Genomic DNA, 23,583 nt, shown 5'->3' with positions numbered 1-23,583 from the left:
TCCCTGCGCCCGGCTGCCCGCTGCCCGCCTTCCCTGCGCCCGGCTGCCCGCTGCCCGCCTTCCCTGCGCCCGGCTGCCCGCTGCCCGCCTTCCCTGCGCCCGGCTGCCCGCTGCCCGCGCTTCCCTGTGCCCGGCTGCCCGCTGCCCGCTGCCCGCGCTTCCCCCGGGCTCCCCGCATCAGGCCGCTTGTCAGGCTCCGCCTGTGGGTGTCGGTGACGGTGGCCTGACGGTACTGGTTCTAGAAGGCGTGACGCTCTCAGACGCCTTTCCCACACCGTGCGGGTGAAATGCCACAGACTGTGTGGCTTCGGGAACTGAAATGTATTTTCTCACAGTTGTGGCAGCTGGACGTCCACCTCGGGGAGCGGCAGGGGCGTCCCTGGCCCCTTCCCTCGGGCCTGCAGACGGCCGCCCGCCCACCGCGTCCTCTCGGGGCCTTTCCTCCGGGTGCGCACACACTTCTGGCGTGTTTTCCTCTCCTATGAGGCCTCCAGTTCCGTCGGGCTCGGGCCCCACCCTTGAACCTAATTTGACCTTAATTACCTCTTTAAAAAGGCTTTATCTCTCCAGTCACACTGGGAGTTAAGAATTTGGAGGGGATACGGTTCAGTCTCTAACGGTCTGAAACGATAAAATTGGCTGAAAGAGAATTCTGTTTCCATCTTGAGTTACACCATGGAGTGGAAATTACTGTTTTTCAGACCTCTGCCCGTAGGGTCTGATTAAACCCTTTCCGTGGACAGTCTTATCTGCACAGGGGATTGTAGTTTCTGTGTATGTGCGGAGAAGTCTCCCTTTCTGGTATTATGTGTTCCTGAAAATAGTCTAAAACCTGGGTAAAAAGCCTTCCTCTTTTGATGACCAGGACCAACCCTCTTATTGAGGGCCCCTTGAAAAGATGGACAAACTAAGGAAACATCTCTGGCTGAAAGCATCATACAGCTCAGAATGTAGGGAAGACCCACCAAGTCAGGGTCTGTGGAAGAACAGAGGCCTTGGGTAGTGACTTTGACATTTGAGTCCCTTTTCATCCTGCCGTAGCGTTGCATTTGCATTTGATGGCCTTGTGAAGCTTTAAATAGAGGGTAGTGAACCCCTCCTTTTGAGTTGGAACCCCAAAGACATGGGGACAAGGAGGAACCAAAAGATTAACTCTAAAGTAGGATTAAGATGTTCTAGAATCAATGGTGCCCTCGGCTGCGTGCTGGAAGCATATGTAACATTATTACAGGACCTTAAATTATTTTACCTCACATTGTTTTACCTCACATTATTTTACAGTTTTTTACATACCATGACTGGCTGGTCATTTAAAATGAGTAGCCAGCAGAAACATCAACAGTTGAGGCAAACTTGGATGAGCTCAGTTGGAGTTATCATATGCATATCGAATAATAGGTCCTGTTATCAAGGAAATGAAAGTGGGAATTTCAGTAGAGAGCTGTAAAAATATTTAAGAACCAAATTAAGATTTTTTTAAATTTTTTAAAAAATATTTTTGTTTCTAGGAGAGAGAGAGAGAGACAGCATGAGCAGGGGAGGGTCAGAGAGAGGGAGTCACAGACTGAAAGAGGCTCCAGGCTCTGAGCTGGCAGTCAGCACAGAGCCCGACGCGGGGCTCGAACCCACGAACCGCGAGATCATGACCTAAGCGAAAGTCGGACGCTTAACCGACTAAGCCACCCAGGCGCCCCCCAAATTAAGATTTTTAAGAAAGATTTTTAAGAAAAATCTGTAGTAGATTTGCATTGTACACTAACAGAAGTTAAGAATTTAATGGATGATTTTATCAAGAGATTAAGTGAAACTAAAGAGAGAATTAGTGAACTGGAAGATAGATCAAAAGATAATATACAGACCAAACCCTGGAAAGACACAGCGATAATACAGAAGAGAGGGAAAGACAGAGGCCAAGGTGAGAAGGTCTAAGATCCACATAATCAGGGCCACAGTAATAAAGGGCAAAGAAATAAAAGAAGTAGAAAAGAACTTCGCAAAATGAATGAAAGACATTAAGCCACAGATTCAAGAAGCCCTATGAACCTGGATTAGATAAATAAAAATTCCACACCTACTTTTATCCCAGCCAAATTTCTGGACACCAAGCAGAGAATCTTAAAAAGCAGCCAGAGGAAACAAGGCACTCCCATCACAAGAGTAATGTTGTATTGACACCTAACTTCTTAAAAACAGTGGAAGCCAGAAGACAGTGGAACGATAGCTTTAAATGCTAAAGGAAATCATTGTCAACCTCAACTTACATTATCAAGTGAAATTCTCTTTCAAGAATGAAAGTTTCAAGTAAAGAGGGTGTCCTTCAGGCAGAAGGTAAATAATCTAGATGGGAGGTCAGAGATACAGAAAAGAATGAAGAGCACTGAAGACGATAATATTTGGATGTTATATGAGAGAAGTGTGTTTCTGCGTTTGAAATACATATAAAAACAAAACATGACAACACTGTATGTGGGAGTGGAATGAAGATGGAATGTAATTGTTCCAAAAGTTCTTCGATTGGCTACCAAGAGGCTGAAAGCACCTATGAATGTTAGTTTTTTTTTTTAATGTTTTTTATTTATTTCTGAGAGAGAGAGAGACACGTGAGCAAGGGAGGGTCAGAGAGAGAGGGAGTCACAGAATCTGAAACAGGCTCCAGGCTCTGAGCTGTCAGCACAGAGCCCGACGCGGGGCTCTAACCCACGAATCATGAGATCATGACCTGAGCCAAAGTCGGACACTTAGCCGACTGAGCCATCCAGGTGCCCCGAATGTTAGGTTTTGATAAATCAAGGAGGCATGATCTCTAGGGTAACTGCTAAAGGATAGAAAGATGATAACTTTCAAGCTAATAAAGGGGACAGATGGAATAATAGAGAATTCTCAAGAAGGAAGAAAGATAAGGGAACACAGAGGAAGAGACAAATAGAACTAATCCCTGGTGAATATAAGATGCAGAAATCTTTAAAACATTCACAAATAGAATCCAGCAATATGTAAAAAAAAAAAAAAAATCATGACCAAGTGTTTTAATCTTAGAAGTGCATAATTAACAATTGAAAATCTAATTTGCCATATTAACAGAGCAAAGGAACCGGAGGATTATCTCAGTAGAAGCAGAAAAAGCCTGTAGGATTTAATCTTTAGTCAGAGTAAAACGATTTGGAAATGCAAAGAACCCAGAAGCAAGGCTGTCTTGAAAAAGAACGAGGTGGTGTGCCTCCTGGATTTCAGGATTCACTGTAGAGCTCTAGTAATTAAAATGGGAAGCTTTTGGTGCTAGATAGCTAAATGGACAATGGAACAGAATAGAAAGTCCAGAAATCTATCCATCCCTGTATGGATGCTTAAACAAAGAAGCAGCAACACAGAGGTTAGAAAATGAAAGCTTTTCCAGTAAAAGTCAAAGCATTTCAGTTCTTGTGAAGTGATATTTCATAGAGGTGAGAAATTGTTTCTATATTGGTTGTTAGTACTAGTTGATGAGAATAAGTCATCCATTTTGGTGTCTTAGTGTTACAAAATTTCATGTTATAAGCCTCTAGCCATGGTGACATGATATATTTATTTCTATTCATTTTCTTTCAGCCTGTATTTTTGAATTTTGGTTTCAGATTATTCAGTTTTAGGATTTCCACCTGGTTCTTTTCTTAAAAAAATTTTAAAACGTTTATTTTTGAGAGAGAGAGAGAGAGAGAGGCAGAGCATGAGCAGGGGAGGGGCAGAGAGAAAGGGAGACACAGAATCCAAAGCAGGCTCCTGGCTCCGAGTTAGCACAGAGCCCGATGCGGGGCTAGAACTCAGGAACCGTGAGATTATGACCTGAGCCGAAGTCGGACACTCAAATGACTGAGCCACCCAGGCGCCCCAACTTCTGATAGTTCCTTTAAATTCTTTGATTATTCTCTTGAATATGGGGCACATTTCCCTATTTTTCATATAATCTTGGATTGTATCTAAATATCGTGAATGATAGTTTTAGAGGGTCTGGGTTCTGTTATAGCCCTCTTAAAAGCATTGCTTTTTTGGGGGGGGTTGTTTTGTTGTGTTTTATGGGTTGTTTGGGTGGTGATTTGTGTTTGCAGGTGGTTATATTGGCTGAATTATAAACTCTTCTGGGGCCCGCAGCTGCTGAAATGTGGGTTTCAGCTCCTTGAAGTGTGACGGGGCCTGTTTCCCTCCTCTGTGCTGGCCTTTGATTTCTTCCCTTTTGTTTCCTCTTTCTAGAACTCCTGTAATTTAAGTGTTGAACTGCCTGGACTGGGCCTCCGGATTCCTGGTCTTTTCTGCATTCTCTCTTATTTTCTGTATTTTTGTGTGCTTACTTTGTGACATTTCTTCAATTTTATCTTTTAATCCTTCTGTTGATTTTCATTTCTGCCGTCATACGTATGCATTTTTAATCCCTGGGGGCTCTTTCATTCTCTGCTTTTCGTTTTGCTTTTTAACAGGGGCGCCTCTTTTCTTTCTCCTGGTACTGGTTTTTGAGCGCTCTCAGGGTGTTGATATAATTTTTTTTTGATAGAAATTTTGAGGTTATCTTCTCTCTACCTAATAGCTGTTTTCTCCAAGTTGGTGTGTCTTTCCCCCCCTCCTGCCTGTTTCTATCTGTCCGGTAAGTGGCTCTGGCTTTCCCAGGCCTGTTCTTCCGCAAGGATGGGCCTCAGTGCGGCTGAGAAGCTGGGAGCCCCTGAGGGGAATCTCCCAACCGGAGGTGGGGGGTGGTCTCACTGGGCTGCTTTGGGAGCCAGAGTCTCCTGAGGGGCTTCTGCTTGCTGCCGTGCTGTCCTGTGCCCCCCTGGCTCCGGCCACCACCTGTGCCCTCGGATCTCCCCACCCCTCCCCGTCCTCAGGCTCTTTATTGTCTTCTCTAGAAAATACCCCGCTCCCTGCCGGGTAGGGGGCAGCGCGGGGTGTGGCCGCCCCTTGCCATCTTCACCCCAGGCGTCCGGCGACACGCGGCCCCCGGGTTCCTGGGTGCCGGGGGCCCTGTGGTCTGCGCGCTCAGGGACACCGTGGGCCGGCTCCTGCGCCCTGTCCCTGCGAGTTTACGCCTCGCACAAATCTCTGTGCCGCGGTTCTCGTGGGGGCCCGAGCGGTGTGTCCTGGCATCCAGCGCCCTTCCGCGGTGCGGGAGCGCGGCCGGCCGGCCTTGTTCTGCGGGAGGATGGAGCCGGGGGCCTGTTTACGGAGTTAAAGCTGGAAGTGAATTGAGGTGACCCGGCTCAATTCCTGGTGCCAGGGCCGGGCTTGGGAGCCTTTACAAGGTGCGCCTGGACCTTTACTATCTAACTTATCATTGATAGTGAACTAGTAAAACAGCTGGAAAACGTAGATGTAGAAATGCTGGACAAGGTATGAACGGGTGTGCGTAGCTGCGTGAGAAAGAAAGGGAGAGGTGAGAGGAGGCAGAAGAGAGCTGCACCCCTGCACAAGCTAGTTGTTGATTCTCGGGGGGACGCGGCCGCTCTGCCTAGCTTAGAGACGTGGGTCCAGCAGCCTTGTGCAAGGCACGAGAGACCACGTATGAACCTGAGCCTGAGGCCCTCCTGTGATAAAGCACCCTTAGGGTTAGACCTTCGGTGAAAGTATGGACCAGAAGAAAGATCCTTTTGCTGACACGGGGTATCTGAGGAAATTGTCTTGACCTAGCTTGATAGCGAGGCAGGTAGTTTCCCCTGAGAATTTATAATCGTAGGCCTGTGCCTCCGTGAGCTTGGAGCTGGAATTTATACCAGCTAGTGTTCTCTGGGAACCTCGAAGTCGAGGTAGTAAAGCGATTCCAGATTGATAACGCCCTAGAAAGTTTGGCAGAAGCAAAAGTATAAACGATCCCTGGAGGGTCACCACCCCCTCTAACTTGGCCTGACCGGTGTTCTCACCGAAAAGTTCCCGTGGACAGAGAAGCCCTGCACCCAGAACCAGAATCCCAAATCCCACACCCATGAGGAAACAAGATGCCGTGAGTACAAATCATCAGAACAACAAGTGGCAGAAATAAATGTTCAAGAAACTATAGAGTTATAAAATAGAGATTTGGGAATATGACGAAGAGCAGAAATATCAAAATCACAAAGAGATTTCTTTAAAATAGAAGTTTTAGAAATGAAAAAATGGGTTAATTGAATTTATATATTAAGTAGAAGAGCTAAATAGCAAATTAGATATAACTAATGAGAGAATTAATACATTGGAATTCTCTTTAATGGTGTCTAGACACAGAAGTGGAAAATCGGAAGGCAGGGTTAAAATAATGGGTAGGAAAGGAAAGTCTTAATACGTTTTAAGAGAAGTTTCAGAATCCTAGAATAGGGAGATGCAATACTCAACCTTATAAATAAAGTCAGGGATCTTTCAGAATTGATAATAGAGGTGAATCATCAGATTAAAAGCATGTTTTTCCAAGCAGTGTGATAAACTTAAACATAGACATATATCTCAGAGCGAAACCACAAAGAGAAGATCTAAGAAAGTAGCCAGAGGGGAAAAAAACCAGAGTATCTACAAAGTTAAATTAATAGCAGACTTTTCAGCAACAGTAGTGTAAATCAGAAGACAATTAAATATTTAATACAAATGCTAAACTAAGTGTAGTTGGAAGGAGGTAGTTGGGGTTAGAACAGTTAAGTTCTCATGAGGGATGGTAGAGCTGTTGATTAACTTCAGGTTTTTAGCATAAACAGTACACAGTAAAGTTTAAAGCCTGGCTTGTAATATAATAGAGAGTGTATTACTTTCAGACCAGAAGGGGCTGAAATAGGGAATTAAAAAAGATAATCCACAGGAGGTAGCTGTAGAAAAAAACAAATGTAGACATAGCAGTAATCATGACTGATGGTACTCAGATCTAGGTCAAAGACAGATTTAACTGGGGAAAAAAGGTAACAGAAAGACTTAAAAGAAAAAGATAAATTCAGAAAATAACCACAAGAAACGTCACATAGCTATGTTAGCATCAGATCAAGTAGTATTTTTGGTAAGGAGCAGAAAAACAAATGAAAAGGGTTACTATTTAGTTAGAAAAGTTTTATTACCAAGAATGTACAAAGAATTTATACAACTCCTAGGAAAAGCAACCCAACAGAAAAATGGGAAGGAGGTGAACAGGCATTTCTCAGAAGTAGAGGTTAATAAAAACAAAAAGATGATCGGTTTCATAAATGATGAGGAAGAGGGGATTAAGACTGTACTATACCATTTCATACTGACCGTGTGAGCAAATACCAGGGGCTGAGGGTGTGGCTCGGTGGGGCCATTGTCTTCAGGGAACGTGCACTGGCACATCCAGATTGGGACTTGGAAGAACGGTTGGACGGCGTCTGGCGAGGTGAAGATGATTGTGCCTTATGACCCAGCGTCTCTAACATGCACCCTAAACGCCTCCCACCCGTGAGCGCAAGAAAACACGAAGCGGAGTCAAGAGGCTTCACGGTGGCAGCCCTCAAGTCGGCAGTGGGCTGTGTGTGCTGGGGACAGTCGCACCGCAGAGCTGCAGGAAGACGGCCGCCCGCACCCCACACCTGGCCTTGACACTCGATGGTAACTTGGCCCAGGTACTGCACCTTTTGTGCCTCAGTTCAGCATTCAGGTACTATTTGTAAAATGCTTGGTGTAGGCCCACCACGTGCTTGTTAAGTAATGTGCTCACGAGGGAATGGGGCAGGGCCAGAAAGCAAATGGACCCAGAATTGTCTGGCTGCTAGAAACCTGCCCAGGAGTTCCTGTGTAAAAGTGCAAAGAACGTACCTGCATTCTGGATTCCTTTCTGCCCCGCCCCACATGCGTGGGGCTCCAGGGGGCGCGCCCTGCGGCGACCGCGTGTCCCCACGTGTCTGTCTCACAGCCCAGCCGCCCTTGGCCTCCCTGCCCCCTATGCTAGGTTCTCATAGTCCCCCCACCCCGGCCGTTCTTACTCTGGTTGCGGGGGAGGCGGAGTACTGAGCTGGAGCCAGATGCGGTCACAGGGAGCCTGACCTTCAGTCTCTGGGCCTCTCGTGGGGGCAGGGCTAGGGGAGCCCAAGCTAGGGGCCTCCCGGAAGGGCGCCGGGGGCTGGCTGGGGAAAGCGCCCCCCCCCCCCGGGAGGCTGGAGCGTGGCCGTGGGCGAGAACATGCCGCAGCGGGGCTTCTGGAGGGGGCGCACCTTGGCACGTCTCGCCGGCCGTGGCCTGAGGTGGGCGTGGTGGGTGACATCCTTTCTCACCGGTCCACGGCGCCCCCGTGGCTGGGGCTGGGCGCCTCCTCCATGGCAGGGGCGGGGGGGGGGGGCTGCGGGGGCCAGGGGTACGCTCCTCTGGGACGTGTTGGCTGGGCTGGATGCACCCCAGGCCCCGAGCTCGGGGGGCCCCGGGAGGCGTGGCCACGCTTCACACCCTCCCACGGAGGCTCTGCCCCCCGTGCCGTCACCCTTCCTTCCCCGTGGTGTTCGAGCCCCGTAGGCAGGACCCCGCTCGGCCCTCCCCTGCGTCCCTGGACAAGCGGGGCGGCGTGGGCCCAGCTGCGCCGGGGCGCCCCGGCCTCGGGGGTCAGAGCTCGTCTGCTCAGGTTGAGCTCCTGGCACGTGGGAGTGGAGTCCGTGTGGTTTTCCTCGCTGCTGGCGTGTGTCCGGGAGCGGGGTTCCTCTGCCCCCGGACTGAGGACTTGGGGAGTACGGGCTTCTTTGCAACCCTTGGAACCTGGGGCACACCTGCTGCGGACACTGCTGCTTACCCCGTTTGGCCCGTGGGGCCGCGGGTTCGTGGGGCTCCGGGGCGGGGGCTCGGGGGCGGGGGCTCGAGGGCGGGGGCTCGAGGGCGGGGGCGAGGGCGGGGGTGGGGGCGGGGCGAACCCCGTGGCTCGGTGTCTCGGAGGTAGCCGCCCGCAGGGCTCTGAGGCAGCACGTATGGGGGAGCTGCGGGCGCCCCGTCTGCGAGCTCGGCTTCCTCGCCTGCTGGGATGCGTGAGTGGGTGGGGGCCAGGGGAGCCTCCCGTGCACGGGCGCCCTGGCCCCGTGAGCAAGCGTGGGCAGGCGCTCTGTGTCTATTAAAAGGCAGAGGCTGCCTTGTGACTGGAGTGTTGCCAGAGGCTATAAATAGCTGAGTGTGTGCAGAAGCAGAGCACCAGGGAGGAGGGGAGGGGGACCCTGGGTTTCCAGCTGGCAGCGGAGCCTGGGTGTGCTGTGGGAGGGGCCCGGGGTCCCCCAGGTCCTCCCTGGGCTCTGAATCCTGCTGTGGGAGGGGCCTGGGGTCCCCTCCCCGCCCGCCCCGGGCTCTGAACGCAAAGCTCCTAGAGGTGTTGGGTGCAGAGTCTCGGCTGGATGGGCCGGGAGCCCTCTGGGGACTTGTGCTGGGAAGGACTGTCCCAGGCAGCAGGAAGGGATTGATGTTAGTGCAACAGCCAACGTGCCAGGCACGGTCCTCACTACTCTTAAAATGGTGAACTCATTTGACTCTGGAGCAGCCCTAGGGATTAGGGGGTCTTATCCCCTTTTCACGCGTGAGGAAACAGGCGCAGACAGGGTAGATTGGTAGCGTTCCCAGGGCCCCACAGCCAGGAGGTTGCAGAGCTAGGATGTGAACAAAGTTGGGCCAGCGCAAGGCTGTCCTATCTGTTCTCTGGGGGGGGATCTGCTCAGATGGGGATCCAGTTACAGCCTGAACCCTTGAGTCTTACCTGGAGCCTTGAGATTTGGAGTCCCCAGCCCTGTCCACTCGGTCCCGCCCGTGGTGAAGGCCGGAGTCCCTGCCCGGTGGGTGGGTGGCCTGAAGAGCGGCGCTGGGCCCGCCGAAGGCCACTGTCAGCGTCTGGGCTCCTGGCCTTGCCCAGGGGCTTGTTGCTTGCTGTCTGCCAAGCACTCCGGAGCCTGGGCTGCGGGCTGGGCCACGCCTCGTTGTCCCTTCCCTTGGAAATCCGGCCCTAGCCAGGTGACAGCTGTGTCTTTCTGTCTGTGGTCCTTCCATCATCCATCCGTCTTGTGTCCGGAACTACTCTTGCACTGAACGTAGTCAGGGCTTCTGCCTTCAGCAGCCTTACCGTCTTGTGGGGGAGGCTGACATGTAAAGCGTCAAGTACGTTTATAGTGTTTTATTTTATTTTAAATTAGAGCATGCGTGCACATGAGCGGGGTGGGGGGTGGGGTGGGGCAGAGGGGGAGAGAGACTCTTAAAGAGGCTCCATGCTCAGCACAAGCCACATGCAGGGCTTGATCCCACGACCCTGGGATCATGACCTGAGTCCAAAATCAGGAGTCGGATGCTCAAGTGACCCAGCCACCCAGGTGCCCCGATGTTTTCTTTCTTTCTTTCTTTTTTTTAAAAATATTTTTAAATGTTTGTTTATTTTTGAAAGACACAGGGAGACAGAGCGTGAGCCGGGGAGGGGCAGGAGAGAGTGACACAGAATCCGAGGCAGCTCCAGTGGGGCTTGAACTCGTAAATGGTGAGACCATGACCTGAGCTGAAGTCAGATGCTTAACTGACTGAGCCGCCCAGGTGCCCCCCAGTGTTTTCTTTCTTAATGTGAGTATTCACTGTGTTTTCTCCTGGAGGTTGTCTCTGGTTATGTTGTTGATGCACTTTTTGAGTGTTGGATATATTCATTTAAAAACCCGCAGGCAGGGAGTCAGGGGTAATAAGTTAGCTGATGGAGGAAGCACAGGGGCCTGTGGGAGTAGAGCCTGCCTGGCCTCGTGGAGGGAAGAGCTGGAATTTATTTTCTATAAGGAAGTTGATTGTTTAAAAGTTTATTTCTTTTGGGAGAGAGAGAGAGCACACACACGTGCACATATGGGGGGGCAAACAGAGAGGGAGAGAGAATCCCAGGCAGGCCCCACGCTCACTGTCTGCCCGGAGGCCGAGGCAGGGCTTGAACCCAGAGGGTGAGATCATGACCTGAGCTGAAATCAAGAGGCAGCTGCTCAGCTGACTGAGCCCCCAGGTGCCCGAGAAGAGGCAGGGTTTAAAGGAGAGGGTGAGGAGCGTCTTGCAGCCAGAGGTACATTTCGTGCTCAGCCCAGAAGCTGTGCATGTTTAAGAGCCTGACGGGGGTGTGTGACAGGCGGCGGGCTGTGACAGGCAGGGGGTGTGACAGGCAGGGGGGTGTGATGTTGGGTATGTGACAGGCAGGGGGCTGTGACAGCAGGGGGGTATGACAAGCATTGGGGTCTGACAGGCGGCGGGGTGTGACAGGCAGGGGGACGTGACAGGATGTGACAGGCAGGGGTATTGTGACAGGTGGCAGGATGTGACAGGTGGCGGGGTGTGACAGGCGGCGGGGTGTGACAGGCGGCAGGGTGTGACAGGCAGGGGTGTGTGACAGATAGTGGGGTGTGACAGGCAGGGGGATGTGGCAGGGGGATGTGACAGGCAGGGGGGTATGACAGGCAGGGGGTGTGACAGACAGGGGGTGTGTGACAGGCAGGGGGCTGTGACAGGCAGGGGGTGTGACAGGTGGGGAGTGACAGGCAGGAGGGACGTGACAGTCGGGATGTGATGTGACAGGCAGGGGGACATGACAGTCGGGATGTGACGTGACAGTTGGGATGTGACAGGCAGGGGGTGTAACAGGCAGCAGGGTGTGACAGGCGGTGGGGAGTGACAGGCAGGGGGCTGTGACAGTCGGGATGTGACAGGCAGGGGTATGTGATAGGCAGCAGGATGTGACAGGCGGTGGGGTGTGACAGGCAGGTGGCTCTGACAGGCAGGTGGCTGTGACAGGCAGCAGAGTGTGACAGGCAGGGGATGTGACAGGCAGGGGGTGTGACAGGCAGGGGTGTGACAGGCAGGGGTGTGTGACAGGCAGGGGGATGTGACAGGCAGGGGGGTATGATAGGGTGTGAAAGGCAGCTGGCTGTGACAGGCGGCAGGATATGATAGGCAGGTGGCTGTGACAGGCAGGGGGTGTGACAGGCAGGGGGACGTGACAGTCGGGATGTGACAGGCAGGGGGTGTAACAGGCAGCAGGGTGTGACAGGCGGTGGGGTGTGACAGGCAGGTGGCTCTGACAGGCAGCAGAGTGTGACAGGCAGGGGTGTGTGACAGGCAGGTGGCTGTGACAGGCAGCAGAGTGTGACAGGCGGGGGGTGTGACAGGCGGGGGGTGTGACAGGCGGGGGGAAGTAAGACTGAGGAGGGCCAGCACCCCTGTCCGCAGCTCGCTGCATGCTCTCCGGGTCACCGCACACGCTGGATGAAGGGTGTGGCTGGGGGATGGGGTGCACACCCGCAGGAGCCCCTTCCCGCGGGTTGCTGTGCCCGGGTGGTTGGGACAGCGCTCCTCTTCTCGCAAGAGTCCTTCGAGGCCCCGGGGGCGCGTGGTGGCTGTCGCTGCAGCGCGCAGCTCTTGGTTTCAGCGATCGCAGCTCTTGGTTTCAGCTCGGGTCCCGATCTCGCGGTTTGTGGGCTGTGTGTGCAGCTCCCACGGCACGGAGCCTGCTTGGGACTCTCCCTCTCTCTCTGCGCCTCCCCTGTTCGCTCGCTCTCAAAATAAACATGTAAAACAAAAACCGCAAAGTTAAAAAACAAAACCGCCAGTGTCCTTGGATGCCCAGAGCCGTGGCCGCACACTGGCTTTCTGACAGGTCTGCCTGCAGCTTGGAGACTCGCCGTTGCCCCTGGGCTCTAGAAGGACACCCCACTGCAGAGAGACGCCGAAGGTGTGGGGCGACGAGAGAATGGCCGCTCCTGCAGTGGGGGTCCCTTCCTGCCCGCCGCCTGCCGCCGTCCTCCCTGGGCGCACCGTGGCATGTCGGGCACTTGGCGCCGCAGCGGGTCGGGCGGGGTCTTCTCTACTCGGCTCCCCCAGCCCGCCCTTCAGGCCGATGGTGGGAAGGGCTCATGGCTGCCGGTGGGCTGGCCGTCCTCCCGTGGGGTGACTCTGAGCCTGCCTCCCTCCTTCCTGGGGTGGGGACACCAGCAGGGGTGGCCCGGGCCCCCGGCCCACAGCAAGCGCACGAAGAGTGGAGAGGCTGGTTCCCCCCCCAGGTGCCGGCCTGCCTGTGGCCATGAGGCCCAGCGCGGGTGCCCCGCAAAGGCACCCCCCAGACGGGGTTCTGGAGAGTTCTCCAGCTCAGGCGTGGGGCCAGGGAGCCATGATCTCCTTCCTCCTGCCCCTTCCCATTGCCAGGCTGGGGGCAGCGGGCGCACAGGAGGCCGGGGAGGGGCCTGGGAGGGAGGGAGGGTGAGAGGTGGGTCAGGTGGATGCCCCAGGCCGCGTTCGAAGGAAAGAAGTATGTGAAGGGCCAGCTGGGGCTTGGCCTCCTGGATGGCCCTCGCGCCGGGGCTGAAAGAGGGCACGGAATGGGGGGGGTGCTCCCAGGGGTCTCCAGGGGCCAAGCCCAGCTGGAAGCCGGCCGCTCTTCTGCTCCGGGCGCGTGCTCCCCGCGTGACCCTGGAGCCTAACCCTGAGGACCCCGCCTCGGTCTCGGGCCTTCTCCTGCCGTGCTGAGTACCAGCTGTCGTCTCTGGGTGCAGGAGGGACACTGGACGGGAGGGTCGTCATCTTCCATCCGGGGTGTGTGTGTGTGTCACACAGCAGCAGCAGGGAGCCTCCCCGGGGGGCCCCCAGATTCAGTCCCTTAGGGCTTCATCACAACCACCTGAGCCGGGGTGGGGGGGCTGGAGGGGGCGGCGGGGTTAAGAACGCGGATTGCGCCGGTTCCGTGGTGCAGCGTGGGCTCGGCCCACGACCCTGTGTCCTCAGCAGCTGGGCCCCAGCCCACGCGGTAGTGCCGCGCCGCGCCGGGGTGTCGAGGGCCCCTCCCTTTCGGCCGCTGCAAGGAAGCAGCCCCCCCCCCCCCCCGCCCCTCGGGAGCCCCCTGCAGCCGGCCCTCCTCTCAGCTCTCACGTCGGGGCGCAGGTTCCGGGCGCGGGGAGGCCGAGACCCGGGAGTGCATTTACTACAACGCCAACTGGGAGCTGGAGCGCACCAACCAGAGCGGCCTGGAGCGCTGCGAGGGCGAGCAGGGCAAGCGGCTGCACTGCTACGCCTCCTGGCGCAACAGCTCGGGCACCATCGAGCTCGTCAAGAAGGGCTGCTGGCTGGACGACTTCAACTGCTACGACAGGTGCGCCAGCCGCCCCGTCCCGCCCCGCCCCTGCCCCCAGACCCCGCCCCCTTCCCCCAGACCCCCGCCCCCTTCCCCAGCCAGACCCCGCCCCTTCCCCCCAGGACCCCCGCCCCGCCCCTTCGCCCCCAAGCCCCCCAGCCCCTCCCCTTCCCTAGCCAGGCCCCCCAGCCCCGCCCCTTCCCCCAGGCCCCGCCCCTTTCCCCAGGCCCCGCCCCCTGCCCCCAGGCTCCCCAGCTCGGCCAGAGTCCTCTTGCTACAGTGCTCACTGGGCTTCAGAATGTCTGCAAGCGCGCCTGGCATTTAAGGGTAGGGGAGACAAGGGCCTTCTCCAGACAGTAGGGGTGCTGCCTGGGTCCTAGCTCTCCCCCAGCTGTGCTTTCCCCGCCTCAGCCCCAAGGCCGCCTCTTCCCTGTGGACCCTTGGCTGCCCCTGCTCCACTTTGGGCCCCACTTTAGGGCAGGTGGGTTCACCCTGCCCTCGATGGCCCTCCGTCCATGGCTTTCGTGGGCTTTCCTGGGTGTGGGGAGGGTGGGCTGAGTGGGCCCCAGTGAGTGTGGGGCACCTCCTCTGAGGCTGTGCGGGGACCTGTGTGCCCCCAGGCAGGAGTGCGTGGCCACCGAGGAGAACCCCCAGGTGTACTTCTGCTGCTGTGAAGGCAACTTCTGCAACGAGCGGTTCACCCACTTGCCGGAGGCTGGCGGCCCGGAAGGTGAGGGCGCAGTCGGGGCTCTCCTCGGCCAGCCCCTGAGGTCCCCGCTCCCGAATTCGGTGGGGAGTGACCGCGGGGCTCTCCGGTCTGGCCCCCGAGGCGTGTGGGCAGGCGGGCTGTGTGACGCAGGGCTCCCTGTGTCCCCCAGTCACGTACGAGCCACCCCCGACAGCCCCCGCCCTGCTCACGGTGCTGGCCTACTCGCTGCTGCCCGTTGGGGGCCTCTCCATCATCGTCTTGCTGGCCTTCTGGATGTACCGGCATCGCAAGCCCCCCTACGGCCACGTGGACGTCCACGAGGTGAGACACGGCTGGGACAGGGCAGGGGTTGGGGGGTGGCAGCCCCCCTACGGCCACGTGGACGTCCACGAGGTGAGACACGGCTGGCTCAGGGCAGGGGTTGGGGGGTGGCAGCCCCCCTACGGCCACGTGGACGTCCACGAGGTGAGACACGGCTGGGGCAGGGCAGAGCAGGGGTGGGGGGGTGGCAGGCCGGACCTGTGAAGTCCACCGTCCCCCCAGGACCCTGGGCCTCCACCTCCGTCCCCCCTGGTGGGCCTGAAGCCGCTGCAGCTGCTGGAGATCAAGGCTCGGGGGCGCTTCGGTTGTGTCTGGAAGGCGCAGCTCATGAATGACTTCGTGGCTGTCAAGATCTTCCCGCTGCAGGTGAGGGTTTGAGGGACCCCTAGACCGTCCCGCTGCTGTGGCTTGAGCTGTCCCAGCCCAGGGCAGCCTGGGCCCGCGCAGGTGGGATGAGAGACGGGCCCCACTGAAATTTTCTTGTAGGGCTAGGGTAGCGCCTTGTGAAACCTTGATCTGCTCTGGTTTTCAGGGCTTTGTTTTTGACATCAGGCTCTGCTCAGGGGTGTTGGACAGCAGGCCACCCAGCAGCTGCCCAGGACACTTAGCAAAGGGAGGCCTGGCTCTGCGTCTCGTTTGGTGGGTGACACTGGGCCACTCCGCCCCTCCCTGGACGTCAGTGGCCATGGGTGTAAATCAGGTGCTGGCCCTGAGCGACCATTGTTGGCCGGGGCTCCGGGGCCCAGCTCAGTCCTGGCCTTCTGCCTGCCTCCCTTACAGAGCGGAGGCTGGGAGGGAGGGTGCTGTGCGGGTGGCGTGGGGCTGTGTGGCCGCCGGGAGTTGAGTCGCGCCCCTGCCGCAGGACAAGCAGTCGTGGCAGAGCGAGCGGGAGATCTTCAGCACGCCCGGCATGAGGCATGACAACCTGCTGCAGTTCATCGCCGCTGAGAAGCGGGGCTCCAGCCTCGAGGTGGAGCTGTGGCTCATCACCGCTTTCCACGACAAGGTGAGCCTGAGCCACGCCCGTGGACGGGGCGCCCCAGGGCCGGTGGCCTTCCGCCCAAGGAGGCCCTTCCCAGTGTGCCCGTGAGAGTCCACGTCAGGCACACCCGACGCCAGGATAAAGTCTGGTGGACACGCAGAGCGCCTTCGCGACTGACCGCCCCGGACAGCCCCCGGCCGCACACCTTGCATGGCCATCCCAGCGTCCCAGGGCCGGGCGGCGCTGGCTCCTGCCGTGCCCAGGACCTGTAGCCCGGGTCTGTGCTGTCTCCTCCAGGGCTCCCTCACAGATTACCTCAAGGGGAACATCATCACGTGGAACGAACTGTGTCACGTGGCAGAGACCATGTCAAGAGGCCTCTCCTACCTTCACGAGGACGTGCCCTGGTGCCGTGGCGAGGGCCACAAGCCGTCTATTGCCCACAGGTACCTGGGTTAGCCGTTGCCTTCCCTGGCTTGGCCTGGAGCCTCAGAGGGGCCTGGAGGGTGAAAGTGCGGCCTGGGTGGGCCCGCTTGGCCCTTCCCCCGCCTCCACCTGTGTCCTGGGCCTGCGTGGCCTTGGACGCTGGCTGTCTCTTGCCCCCTGGTGGCCGTGCGAGGCAGTGCTGACTCCAGTACTTTGGCTGGATGGGTTGCTTCGGCAGTTCTCAGACTTTGTGGTTAGATCGCTTTACTTTCTTTTTTTTTTTTTAATGTTGATTTATTTATTTTGTGAGAGAGTGGCAGAGAGAGAGAGAATATCCCAAGCACGCTTCGCATTATCAGCGCAGAGCCTGACATGGGGCTCCATCTCATGAACTGTGAGGTCACGGCCTGAGCTGAAATCAAGAGTCGGATGCTTAACCGACTGAGCCCCTAGGCGTCCCTAGGATCTCTTTATATTCTTTTTTAAAAAAATTGTGTGTGTGAGTTTATTTATTTTGAGAGAGAGAGCAAGCTGGGGACAGGCAGAGAGAGAGGGAGAGAGAATCCCAAGCAGGCTCCGTGCTTTCAGCGCAGAGCCCGACATGGGGCTTGAACCCACAAACTGTACAATTATGACCTGAGCCGAAACCAAGTCAGTGTGAACCGACTGAGCGGCCCAGGCCCCCCCCCCCCCCCCCCCCCCCCCCCCCCCCCCCCCCCCCCCCCCCCCCCCGTTTCACGTTCCAGCGAACAACATCTGTGTCTGTGGCTTCTGTGTGTCAGCATTTGCTGTAGCGGAGCTCACACATTCCGGTAAATGTCAGTGGTGACGTCACAAGCATGCAGCCTCTGGAAGACTCCCGGGGGAATGAACTCACAGAAGGACAGATAATGGGCTATGGATCCAAGAAAGTTTGACCTTGGGGTTCCCCTGAACCAGTGGCAGGGGCTCACTGAGGTCCTGGGGCTACGCCTTGACACCACTGTGCTGACTCGTCACCGTAGCCTCACTCAACGCGGGCACTGCCCCAGACGCCACGCCACATCCGTCCCATTACCTGCGCAGAGGGGTCTGTGAGAGAGACCTTGTTTCCCCAGCCGCATCATACAGAGGAAGCCACCGTAGTGCAGAGAGATCGAGCGTTTCGTCACCAGACCTCGCGTGGTTCTGTACCTGCGAGGGGGCGAATGAGGCTTGGGCTCCAGGATTCCGAGCTAAAGGGCCCCTTGTGGTAATAACACCGATGACCTTTACGGTTGACGGTATGCAATTGCAACTTTTGTGGGTCACAAATGGTTGACTCTTGAGCCTTCCGTAGGGTTTGACCTAACAGCTCACAGTAAGTGCGCGGGGGGGCCTTGAGCCTGGGTACGTGCCACTCCCTGAGTTTAATCGTCACCGTAACACTGAGACAGGCAGGGCGAGGCAGGACCACAGGTGTCTGCTGGTGGGAGGCGGAGCTGCCTCATGGGCAGCGGCTGCTCCTCCCTGGCCCGCGTGGCGGCCCGAGCCCCTCGGGTCTGGACGGACACCTGGCAAGTTCACTAACCTTGTCACTCACGTCCCGTGTAATGTGCGTTTTCCCGGAAGACAGTCCCGGACCAGCGCCTGGCCTCGAGCGCTCTGAGGACGCAGGGCCCGGCCTGTGGGACCATGGGGACAGGAGCGGAGTCTGCCCGGCCGTCACGGGGGTGCTCCTCCGAGGCCTGGGGACGAGTGTAGTTGGAGAGCCTCCCGGGGAAGGGGTGAGGGCGGGAGGGTGTCCCAGAGGGCAGGCCCTGCTCCGCACACCTCTGGGCCACAGGCTCCGGTACCGTGGGCGCCGCGGGGGGAGGCCAGGGGCAGGGTAGCCTGGCCCACGGTGTTCACCCTCATCGCGGTCCGCCTGCCTCCACAGGGACTTTAAAAGCAAGAATGTATTGCTCAAGAGTGACCTCACGGCCGTGCTGGCTGACTTTGGTCTGGCTGTTCGGTTTGAGCCCGGGAAACCGCCGGGGGACACTCACGGGCAGGTAACGAGGCTCAGGGGGTGCAGGGCGGGGGCCGGCATGGCGTGGGGAGGGTGGACACCGCCCTTCTGGTGCCCAGCTGGCGAGACCCGGGGGCCAGGGCCACGTGCGCCCAGAGCGGTCTGAGGACCCCCGGCACCACGCTCCTTGGGCTGGGCCGCCTCGTGGGCTCGGGCTCTTTGTCTTTCAGCTGAGTTAGTAAGCGACACAGAAAGTACAAGGAACTATACTAGAATCCAAAAACCAAGGAAAAGTAACTAAAAGTTACGGCTGAGAAGATCACCCTAAAACAACTGCTGTAAAAATCCCTGAGCGTTCTTTACCCCCTTTGATTGTGACCTTAACGTCAGCAACACAGACCCCGTCTGGGCAGCCCCTGTGCTGACGGAGTAAACACGCAGCAGCCCCACGTTAGATTGTCGTCTCGAGTGTGATATTTTTAAATGACTCTCGTGGTATTACGCGCCTCGTGACTTCTGGTGACCTCCCCGGGGACGTGGCGAGTCAGGGCCCGTGCCCCCGCTGGTGCCCGCTCCTGCTGCCTTCCCGGCCCCGCCCGGCGCTCTCGGGAGGTAGCTCGCGTGCCCAGCTGTGAGCACGCTCGCGTGCGGCCCTCGGCACCCTGTCCTCCCTCCTCCAGGTGGGCACGCGGCGCTACATGGCCCCCGAGGTGCTCGAGGGAGCCATCAACTTCCAGAGAGACGCCTTCCTGCGCATTGACATGTACGCCATGGGGCTGGTGCTGTGGGAGCTGGTGTCCCGCTGCAAGGCTGCGGACGGTGAGTGCGGCGGGAGCCCGGGCACCCGGGGCGTGGCACGGGGCGCCGCGTGCCCTGGGGTGACCCTGCGGGGCTCTCGCTCCCCCCAGGCCCCGTGGACGAGTACATGCTGCCCTTCGAGGAGGAGATCGGCCAGCACCCGTCGCTGGAGGAGCTGCAGGAGGTGGTTGTGCACAAGAAGATGCGGCCCGCCATCAAGGATCACTGGCTGAAGCACCCGGTGCGGGCCTGGGGCCGCGGGGCCGGAGCGGGGAGCCCTCCGAGGGTGACAGGAGCCCGAGAGCGAGGGAGCGTGGGTCAGAGAGGACGCTCGGGCAGCAGGCCGCCCTCGTCCCCCTGCCCGGTCAGAGGCCACTCGGCGCATGGCCTCCCTTCCACCCGAAGGTCTCGGGGGAGCTTCTGTGCTCGCCAGGGAGGTGGCCTGGCCGTCCATCCGGGCGCCTCCACGTGGGCCCTTTGTGCAGGGGAGCCCGCCGGCCCGGCCCTGACACGTCTGGGTGTGGACCCTGGCCCTGCCGGTCGGTAGCTGGGTGACTTCTGGCACATGGCTCTGTTTCCCTGAGCGTCCGTCTCCTTAGGGCAGCGGCAGATGTCACTGGGTGTTGGAAATTGCTTGGCAGGACACTTGTCACATGAATGCGTAATACGGGTTAGCCCTAATTAGATACTCTGTTCTCTGCCTTCATTGTTCTCTGGGCACGGGCTGAGCCGAGCATCTTGGTGCCTCAGTCTGGGGATGTTGTACGGAAGACCCCAGCAGCGTAAGCCGTTTCCCCCCAGGAAGGATATCTGCCTTCAGCTCCATGGAGCCCCTGCCCCCGCTCAGCTCAGGGTTAACTCAGAAACAAGAGCCTTGAGGCCGCTGCGGGCTAGCGCTCTACCTTACATACCATCCGGGGCAGGCTCTTGAGGCCAAGGTCAGCTGCAGTGCTGCTCCCTGGAACCCGGGGCTCTAGCTGGAGAAAACCGAGACGTGGGGAGATGTGGGCCGGGGCGGAGTCCGTACCGTCGGCCTCAGTCTCCCGGGGCGCGTGCTGCGGCAGCCAGTCCAGCTCCCTGGTGAGGAGCCCAGGGCCCCGAGAGATTTCGGGGCGGCCTGGTGCTGGGCAGGCCGGAGCCCCTGGGTGTGGGCATCTGCCTTCCCTGGCTCCACTCAGTGTGTCAGCGTCGGGTGTCACACTACATGCCCCGGACGCTCAGGAGGGGGCCGGGGGTGTAGGAAGTAGGGTGGGATGCAGCCCTCCTCTGGTCCCCACTCTGACCGAAGCCGCACACGACTGGGGATTCACGTAAGATTTTGTTTGAGTGTCGCCGCCCTGAGGCAAGCTGCTGTGTCCGCCCCGAGAGGGGCCCGGGTCCCCCCCACCCCCGCCCTGTCCCTTCCTGTGTTGAGGCTGTGGAGGGAGGTCAGTAGGGTCGGGGTGGTGGCTGCCGGGCGGAAGGCACCCTGATTCCTGCGGCCTCCCCCGGGCCTCTGCTGGGGTTGGGGCCAGCGGGCTCTGCGTGACCCTCGGTCACATCTCAGCTCTGCCCGTGTTCGCCGAGGGCACTAACGGGCTGTCCTTTCCCTGCCCCCGCCGCCGTGCAGGGCCTGGCCCAGCTCTGTGTCACCATCGAGGAGTGCTGGGACCACGACGCCGAGGCTCGCCTGTCTGCGGGCTGCGTGGAGGAGCGGGTGTCCCTGATCCGGAGGTCGGTCAACGGCACTACCTCGGACTGTCTGGTCTCCCTGGTGACCTCCGTCACCAACGTGGACCTGCCCCCCAAGGAGTCGAGCATCTAAGCCCAGGACACGAGCGGATCTGAAGAGGGAAGGAAAAGAGTTGTGTTTTGTCTTGGAAATCCCATAACACCAACAAACACATAAAATGCAGCTGCTATTTTACCTTGACTTTTTATTATTATTATAATTATTATAATTATTATTATTAATATTATTTTTTGGATCGGATCAGTTTTTACCAGCACACTGCTCTACTGTATTGCAAACAGCGGACACGCCAGCGGGCGCTGAGGTGCTGAGCTGAGCGCGGGGCCGGGCCATGCCGAAGGGCCTCGGCGCCCCCGTCCCTCGGGGTTCGTTTTCCCCACGTTCTCTTTGTTCGTCATCTCAGAATCTGTGACACAAAGAAACCCTTCTCCCGTCTTAGGAAACTTAATGCTGCAAACTCGGCCGAGAGGAACCTTTGAAGACTGTTACACAGGGACCCGCCTTCCTCCGGAGGCCTCTCCCCTGCCCTCGCCCCCCCTCCGCTCGCTCCCTTTTGTCGTTTCTCTCCCGTTTTAGACAGTGAGGTCAAGAAACAGCGGATGTGTCTTTCGCGGATTCACGGGTGTCGCCCCGACCGACCGAGGCAGAGCCGGGCCGCGGATGCCGGCGGTTTGGACCGCGGTCGGAAGGGGAGGGCGGAGCGGGGGGAGGGGTGCGGAGCAGCGCGACACTGGACCCGGCGCCTTCGGAGCAGCGTCCTGTGCCGGGAGGCGACTTCTCAGGTAACCAGGCATCGAGGGGAGGGCCGTGCGGAGGCCGCGCGCTGCGGGCCAGAGCGGGGCCGGACACAGTCCGAGGCCGGGGAGGCCGTGGCCCGCTTTCCCCACCGCCTGGGGCCCGGGCGTTGGACGGGACGTTTCCTCTGCCCTGATTTTAAGGTGAGGTGAGGGTGCCAGTCGTCACGCCTCAGTGACTGTATTCTTCGTGAGACGATGCTGCACGCGTGTGTCACGGAGGAGGAAGCCGCATGCGTGGCCTCCTCCTGGAGCGGTTCAGGGAGCCGCCTGCGCGGCCGGGGCGAGAAGGGTCCCTGGCTGGGGCGCGGGCTCTGCCCCGTGTGGGGACCCTGCCGTCCCTTCATGCGGCTCGCGCACGCGGCTGCCGCCTGACCTCTCAACGAGGTGCATATTCTAAAAACCGTTTCTCTCTTACGCCATAACCTTGCTCCAGTCAGTGAATGTTCCTAATGCTGCTGTTTCGACATTGGAATTTTTTTAATTTATGAAACATGCAAATGTTTTGAAAAACGAAACACACATCCACACATACACACATGCTTTGCTATGTGGCTTCCGAGGTTTAAATTTTGAAACGTAAAAAGAGTTAAAACTTCACGACCACAGACCACCTCAAACCAGAAATACCTCAGAATTTTCTACTTGTGTAAGTTTTATTATATATTTTATTAGTTGTGTTGTCTCGTAGTGAGTATATTTTAATGTAAGTTGGCTTTTATGACGAGAAAGTTTGAAAGAAATTTAGAGAAAAAGAAAAAAAATGTGAGTCTTCTAGGGAGTGCTACCACTTTTGCTTGATCACGCCCTCGTGTAAATAATTGTCACCGACTGTAGGCTGGCTGGCTGGGCCGTGTGGGCATTCGTCACTCTTGTTTGTGAAGGCTTTTCCCTCTGGTTTCTTGAGACTTCTATGTAAAAACTGGATCTTTTTCTTCTTGAGGGGAGGCGAGGGGGTGAGCCATGGGCGAGGCTGACTGGGGGGGCAGCGGGAGAGGGCGCCCCCTCTTGACCTACTGGAGGCTCAGACCTTTCCCTCAGCCGGACCGGTCGGTGTTCCGAATGACAGGTAACCCACTTTGCCCTGGTCAGACTGCGGCCCTGGGGCCCGCGAGAGGCGCTTCCCCTCGGGCAGCGGCGGCCCCCCGACGGCGCCCGCTCCCCGCGTCTGCGGCCCTGGCCGCTGCTCCTCCTCCGCGTGTTTGGGCCCAGGGCGCCGTGGGAGGTGCCTCGGTGGCCCGCGCGGAGCCCCCTCGGCTCCACGGGCCAGGCCGCGAGCCGCCCAGGGCGACTGCAGGGACGGGCTCTGTGCCGTCGTGGTGGTGTCTGGCGGGTTGGTGGCTTGGTTTTGGTAAGCTGTGTCGTCTTTTTTTTTTTTTTTTTTTTTTTAGTAAAACTATTTTGTGCTGTGGTGTTTTTCTTCCCTCGGAATAATTTTTAACAGCGAAACAGGCCTTACAGCAGTTGCTTTTCTTTTCCGCTTATTTCTTTAAAAAGCTTTAAACTATTTATTGAAAAGTGCCATATCTAATTTCTTTAGCTTTCACCTCAGGCAGTGAGTGCATCTCGACTTCTCCCGCGTCCGCTTTTCCCTCCGCAAGGAACCACTAACGAACGCGTGTAGCGAGTTCCCCGCGGCCCCCCCCCCCCCCCCGCCCCGGCCAGCGAGGGACACGGGACCCCTGCGTCTGCGTTGGGTTTTAGGCTTTGTCCGGGCGACTCTTCTTCCGCGTGGCCGCCGGCTGCGGAGGCGCGGCTGTGGCCCTGGCGTGGGGCCTGCTGCTCGGACCCGGGGCGCAGGGCAGCCCTTCCCGTGGGCCTCAGGCCCCTCCTCT

At 57.6% G+C, this 23,583-nt stretch overlaps 1 protein-coding gene across 2 annotated transcripts in view; it reads left to right on the top strand.

Annotated features, from left to right (window-relative positions):
- The window catches only part of ACVR2B (activin A receptor type 2B), a 33,023-nt gene extending 10,582 nt beyond the window's left edge, over positions 1-22,441 (top strand). The window contains exons 2-11 of one of the 2 annotated variants that reach the window (XM_039237229.1): positions 13,828-14,035; positions 14,638-14,747; positions 14,920-15,047; positions 15,270-15,413; positions 15,910-16,053; positions 16,327-16,475; positions 18,353-18,467; positions 19,105-19,243; positions 19,333-19,463; positions 20,832-22,441. In XM_039237229.1, the coding sequence (XP_039093160.1) occupies positions 13,828-14,035; positions 14,638-14,747; positions 14,920-15,047; positions 15,270-15,413; positions 15,910-16,053; positions 16,327-16,475; positions 18,353-18,467; positions 19,105-19,243; positions 19,333-19,463; positions 20,832-21,026 (1,463 nt within the window). In that variant the 3' untranslated portion in view covers positions 21,027-22,441. Of the gene's footprint in view, positions 1-13,827; positions 14,036-14,637; positions 14,748-14,895; positions 15,048-15,269; positions 15,414-15,909; positions 16,054-16,326; positions 16,476-18,352; positions 18,468-19,104; positions 19,244-19,332; positions 19,464-20,831 lie in introns of both variants that reach the window. The other variant, XM_039237228.1, reaches the window with a different exon arrangement.
- Positions 22,442-23,583: the final 1,142 nt, after the last annotated feature.

Source organism: Hyaena hyaena, unplaced genomic scaffold (genome assembly GCF_003009895.1).
Source record: "Hyaena hyaena isolate Hyena2069 unplaced genomic scaffold, ASM300989v1 scaffold_121, whole genome shotgun sequence".
NCBI lineage: Eukaryota > Metazoa > Chordata > Mammalia > Carnivora > Hyaenidae > Hyaena > Hyaena hyaena.
This window is presented reverse-complemented; position numbering and strand designations above follow the sequence as displayed.